This window comes from Arctopsyche grandis, chromosome 1, assembly GCF_051622035.1.
Source record: "Arctopsyche grandis isolate Sample6627 chromosome 1, ASM5162203v2, whole genome shotgun sequence".
Lineage (NCBI taxonomy): Eukaryota > Metazoa > Arthropoda > Insecta > Trichoptera > Hydropsychidae > Arctopsyche > Arctopsyche grandis.
The window spans coordinates 20222185-20228496 of NC_135355.1; the positions used below are offsets into that span (position 1 = coordinate 20222185).

The following is a 6312-nucleotide window of genomic DNA, read 5'->3' on the forward strand; positions in this document are numbered from 1 at the left end:
GATACAACAGGAACAGGCTTTTCCTCTCGTATTCTGCGCGCGCACATTAATACGGGAGGAAAAGCCTGTTCCTCTTGTTCCTGTTGTATCCTGCTCGCGCAAATTAAGTGAGTATGTACCGTTTACCATGCACCTTTTTTTACCTTTCGATTTTCGATCTTTGCCTTCCGATATTTTCGTTTTCGGGCGTTTCACATTCGGGCCCGTCACGGAGACCGATTATCAACCGATGAGAACGTTCTCGTTTGAGCGCTAATGTAGGGAATCACACATTTTTATTATTTTCAGTATGACAAAAATTCAACTTCTGGTGGTCTAAGTTTGTTGAAATTTTTTTTCTGATTCAATATCACTATGCATATTATGAGAATAAAATATCATGACGATTAAAATCATTTAAATGGTCAAAATATAATGAAAAACTATTAAGGGTTTACGAATTTTAACTGAAACCGTATCAACTCTGACTTGGTACATAAAAAATATATATATAATTTTTCAGCCGGATACGTTCATTAAACGTGGAAAAACTCGTGGTCACAACATTTTTGACTTTTCTAAGAAAAAATTCCACTTCCGGTTTATCAAATTTGATGATTTTTTACCAACCTCTTCTTAGTTCAGAATCGATTTTGTTATTTATTTTCATCACATTGACACAAGTGTTATATGTACTTGAATTTTCCTGTGAAGACCACACATATTTAAGAGGTCGAAAAAAATAGTGGAAGAAAAATCGAACAAGAGTAAACTGCCACTTCCGGTTAACGAGTGCTCACCAAATTTTATATATATTACTTAGTATTAAGCTTAAGCTTCTAGGAAATCTCGGATCAAACGTTCAAAATCTCAAATAAAACTTCTATATGAAATCTCATTTCAATACGCCTAAAGGTTTCCGAGAAAAACCTCAATTGTCTACTCTATAGTAAAAGTACTACTTCCGGTTCAGGTAAAAATATTAAGGTATAAAATTTATAATTTCTATTATATGTAAAAAACTTTCAGTCAGATTCGGTTAGCAGTTTGCGAGATAATTGAATTCAAAAACTTGAAAAAGGACACCTATAGGGTACCATTTCCGGTCAACTCAAAATTTTGAAAAATATTTACGTCGTATCGATTGGCATTTCGGTAACCGATACTAAGTTTCAGTTCGATAGGACTAATTGTTGATCACAAAATTTCATTTACTGTTACTACATACTTACATAAGTTAAAATCATACATCAAATTCATGTATTTAAAAAATTATTTTCACAAGCCTGATATTGAATATACTCACCATATATAAAATCTATACATTTGCTTGCTTCTACTTACAATACATTACCAGTGGCCAAATACATGTGCGGATCTATCCTATGCGTTCATATTCATCCCTGGGAAATATACATTTACTTGTATGTAAATGCTGGAAATAACTTGTCTTATCCATTAATGTATCCGAGTACAATTATTTAGTGTTATATTTATGTTGAACTATGATTTGATTAGATGAACAATTATTTCAAATATCATACCCACTACAATAGAAATATGTAGCGTTGTTTTAAAATCTTTATTCAATGCAGCGAGGAAATGTTTTCAATAATTGTCACACTTCATTCAATATGTATTTCTTGTACATAACTATCAAAAATAAAGTAAACATAAATATGAACATTGATACATGTAATGACATATCCGATATGTATGTATGTGATAAACATTAATAGATTATAGAATAAGGAAAAATAATACATTTGGTAATTTTAAACCAATATTTATTAACTGCTTGCAAGTGTCCATACATTAGTAAAGATGGTAAAATTATAAACAGAATATGGAGAAAGAGAAAATACACTGATAATGGTAAAAAATTTTCAAAGTGGTCCAGAAATATACTTCTTGTGAATAATAAAGGAAGTAAAACATTTATATAATGTTTTCTTTTTTAAGTTTTAATATGTAAAAAAATGTTTTTAAAGTAAATTTTTTGAAATACTTCAAAATTCAGATAAAAAACTAGTATGTCATATTAAAATATTTGATGTTTCTTTTTTTTTTTTGAAAATGGAGTAAATACGCTTTATTGAGTAACCCAAATACTCTTCATATGTAGATCCTACAATGAAAATGGTCGAAGATCTGATTTGGGTGAAGTTTGTTGGGATATTATTCAATAGTACGCAATTACCCAAAATGTGTCCTACATACACAAATATTATGTGAAATGTAAGATGTATTTTACTTTTTTTTGATTAGTTTTACAATTTTTAGCATACAGATAACAGTTAAATGTATAGGATACGAAATTTTGAGTTTAAAAACCACTGTTGAAAATCGAAAAGTTTACGTGTGATATTTATTCTTTCTTAGTGGCTTGTTGTTTAGCTTGATGAGCTTGTAACACAGCAATGGCCTCTTCCACCTTGGCTTTGAGAGATTCGCCATGCTCTAACATGTGCAACAACTCAGAATTATCAATTTCCAAGAGCATACCAGTGATTTTACCAGCCAATTCAGCGTGCATCCTTTGGATGAGAGGGAATAAGCGCTCTCCCAACATTTGCTTTTGCTCTTGTAACGGTGCAGAAGCCAACATAGAAGCAGTCAGAGGCTCCTGGCCTTGGATGTGAACTGCTTGTTGGGGCGCTGGAGGATTACGCATGTTCGCGGTATATTTGTAGCTAGCCGGTCTTCCAGTCGCGACAGACATGGGCGCCCTGACTCCTGCAGCAGCACCTTGCTGGCCAGTAATCGGCCTAGCAGCCAAAGAATTACGCAGTGCAGCTTGATTAGGAGCACGAGGTGTGGGTCGGAAAGTACCCTGCATATTAGAGTATGCAGGTGCTGTCGCCTGAGCATTAGGACGGACTGGGGGCTGTGCTTGCCAGCGTGGAGATGCACGCATGGGAGTCATTTGAGCCGGTCCATAGAACCGTTGAGCGGGGGGTATCGTTGGGACAAAATAGCCACCGCCACCACCAGCTTGGTAGATTTGACCCATACTCATTTGTTGCACGCGAACATTAGACATACGCTGAATGTACTGTGATGCCAGATGAGCTTTTCTCTCTTCCTTGCGCTGCGCCAACGCCACATACAATGGTTTGCTACCCATAATACGTCCATTCATTTCGGTAACTGCCTTAGTTGCCTCTTCCGGTGAATTGAAACAAACGAAACCGAAGCCTTTGCTACGTCCATCTTCCAACATGACCTAGAGAAGAAAAAAAACACCAATTAAAGAATAATTCTTAATATGTACAACCATCGTCTGACCGACAGTGAAATAAATCATTAAAATAATTTAAAAAAAAAAAACCAACTGACCTTGACAGATGTAATCGTGCCAAAGCTCATGAATTCCTTACGAAGGCGCTCATCGTCAATAGTATCGTCAAGATTTTTAACGTAAAGATTAACACCCTGGTATCTACTGAGACGTTCAATTTTAAGTTGCTCAAATTTACGTGTCAGTTCCTTTTGACGCTCAGTCTTCTTTTGAGCGCGACCAACGTACATAGGTTTGCCCTCGACTATCTCCTTACCGTTGAGTTCTAGAACGGCTTGACCGGCAGCGTCGGGATCTTCGAAAGCCACAAAACCAAAGCCTAGCGATGTACCGGTTCCGTTGCTCATAACTTTGTGGCTAGTTATTCTACCATACTTCTCGAACATCTCACGCAACATCTCATCGGTCACATCTTCACCGAAATTCTTGACGTACACGTTGGTGAAGAGCTTGGCTCTCTCGCCCAATTCCTTTTCGCGTTCTTTACGTGGGATGAATTTACCTACGTACACCTTCTTGCCGTTCAAAAGCATTCCGTTGACCTTCTCTATGGACTTGTTGGCGGCCTCTTCAGTCTCGAAGTGAACGAAACCGTACCCTTTAGACGCGCTGGTCTCGTCTTGAGCTACTTTACAACTTAATATGTTACCGAAAGCCGAGAACGTATCGTACATGGCTTTATTGTCAATGTTTTTGTCTAGGTTTTTAATAAAAACATTTCCTACGCCGGATCTTCTCAGCGAGGGATCGCGTTGAGACCACATAATACGAATTGGACGTCCTTTCATCATGTCGAAATTCATTGTATCTAATGCACGCTCAGCTGAAAAAAGAAGAAAAAAAAGTGTAGGTATAAGAACACAAGCTTGGAGCAGTACAGTCAATGTGGAATGTATGTAGTGCGATAACTTTCGATAAAAAAAACCGCGCACGCAGTGTTCATTATCGAAAGCGCCCGAGCGCTAGATAAAGAAAGACACGCAGTTACAGTAATCACATTTTTGTCAAATGTTCGTCATCCATTACACGAAAGTCGATCATGACAAAACAGAATGTAATCGAGCGATGGTCGTTCGATTTGGGAAATGGAAGATGATGAAATAGGTCCGATGACGCGATTCTTTTGTCGACGAAACACTGGGAAACACAGGGGAGGAGAACGACACGTGGCCACAAAAATTGTGACAAGTGGGTGTGGCGTGCGGCGCACACAATGAGAACACGTGGTGCGCCATATGGAGTGCGAGTGCGAAAGAGAGAAAGAGAGAGAGAGAGAGCATAATTACCGTCGGCTGGCTGCTGGAAGTTGACGTAGGCATATCCTAGAGAGCGACGGCTGGTGACGTCACGACAAACGCGAATGGAGAGCACGGGGCCGGCCGTGGAGAACTTATCGAAGAGCATGGCTTCATTGATGTCATAGTGGAGATCACCGACGTAGAGAGACGCCATCGGATAGTTAGGGGGGCCAGGGTTCATGGCTCGGAGACGCACTGTCGAAAGAAGGGCTGCCGGGACAGTCTAGTGGTGTGAATGTGACGCCAATCCTGGGAAAGTGGCGCGAGTGCGAGCGCCCGCCGACTCAGCGACTCACCCGCTGCACAAGATGGCCGCTGTCCGGCCCACGTTGTCGCGCGCGATCTACTGTTTTCCGTACGATTTTACGATTTTACTATTTTTTTGGGGGTTTTTTATTATATTTTATTATTTTTTTTGTATTTTTAAAGATTATTTCACGGAATCGTGAAGGATTGTGTGACCTACTTCATGAGGAGACACAACCCTACGCGAGCGGACCTGACGCATGCCAGGCAGAGGCGCGGAATGGCGGCGCACTCGCTTTATATATCCCGGAACACGCCGCCGTCGAAATAGACACTCTCTTCATATTCGCTCCGACTACATTCACTTTTACCGCCATTATCGCCGACGCCTTCGCAATTTTAAACCAAATTTACTCACTATTTTTGCACCCAATTTACAAACGCGAATATTTTTATCGCCATCCAATCTTTTTTTGCCGACGATCGATAGTTTTTTTTATTTATTTCGTAGCGTGAAATTCCAATATTCATTTTTCCAGTATTTTAAATTCGTTTCCTTTTCAAACGCCCCCATAGAGATCCGGCTTAGTATTTTTCAAACGCCCCCATAGAGATCCGGCTTAGTATTTTTCAAAGCCCGAGCTGGTTTTTCATTTTTTAAAAGCAATTTCTTATATTTATTAAAAAGCTTGAAATCACACTATTTATCTTTTTAAAAATCGTAAATGATTTTAATTTATACGCATTAATATTTTTTATTAATTAAAACGTTCTCAATTGAGTTTGTTTTTATCACACATGTGAGTAATTCGGAAATGACCTAACGTAAACGGCACAAACCGTTCAAATTTCGACCTATGCTTTAGTGAAAGTAAATATGTACATGTCGCGACGCAATCGTTTATTTTATGTTGGTATATTTTGTAAATAAGATATTTCAAAATTTTACCTATATCTTAAATAAAATATGTATATCATTATATAAATATAAATATTGCGATGATTCGTTAAACCTTTTTCCTATTATATATTAAATGATTCTGTTTTATGTGACCCCTGTCATATGTATATGCAAAAGATAATGAAACACGCTAAAATTGGCTTTTCTATAAAATTGAATAACATATTTTTTATTATATTTGGGCAATCAGCTTTCAAAATTCGAGGCTTAATGGTTGTTTAATGTCATATGAAAGCATTGAAAACCTATTATTTAAGAGAATGTAAGGGAAATCCCTACTAGATTTAGGAAAGCAAAAAGTGAATTTTAGATAACATAATCTGTAAGCGCAGAATATCACAAATTATCATAAAGTTGACTTTCAGATTTTTCTTGAGAAAAATTTGGTATCAATTTATATACCTCTTTTGAAGAATTGCGATCCATGGGCTAAAAACCCAAAATATAAGTCACTGGTAAGTATAATATTAGCTGTGCAATGTACAATGATGTAATATGGAGTTTGTATATTAATAATAAACACAAAT

At 37.4% G+C, this 6312-nt stretch overlaps 1 protein-coding gene across 1 annotated transcript; it reads right to left on the bottom strand.

The window, feature by feature from the left end:
• Window positions 1–2247: 2247 nt before the first annotated feature.
• Window positions 2248–5187, bottom strand: pAbp (poly(A) binding protein). The gene is made up of 3 exons (XM_077431317.1): window positions 4567–5187; window positions 3319–4103; window positions 2248–3205 (listed from the first exon to the last, which is right to left on the bottom strand). Exons 1-3 carry the CDS (start codon window positions 4757–4759, stop codon window positions 2348–2350), a joined length of 1836 nt encoding a protein of 611 aa, XP_077287443.1. The 5' UTR covers window positions 4760–5187; the 3' UTR covers window positions 2248–2347.
• Between the last annotated feature and the right edge of the window lie 1125 nt (window positions 5188–6312).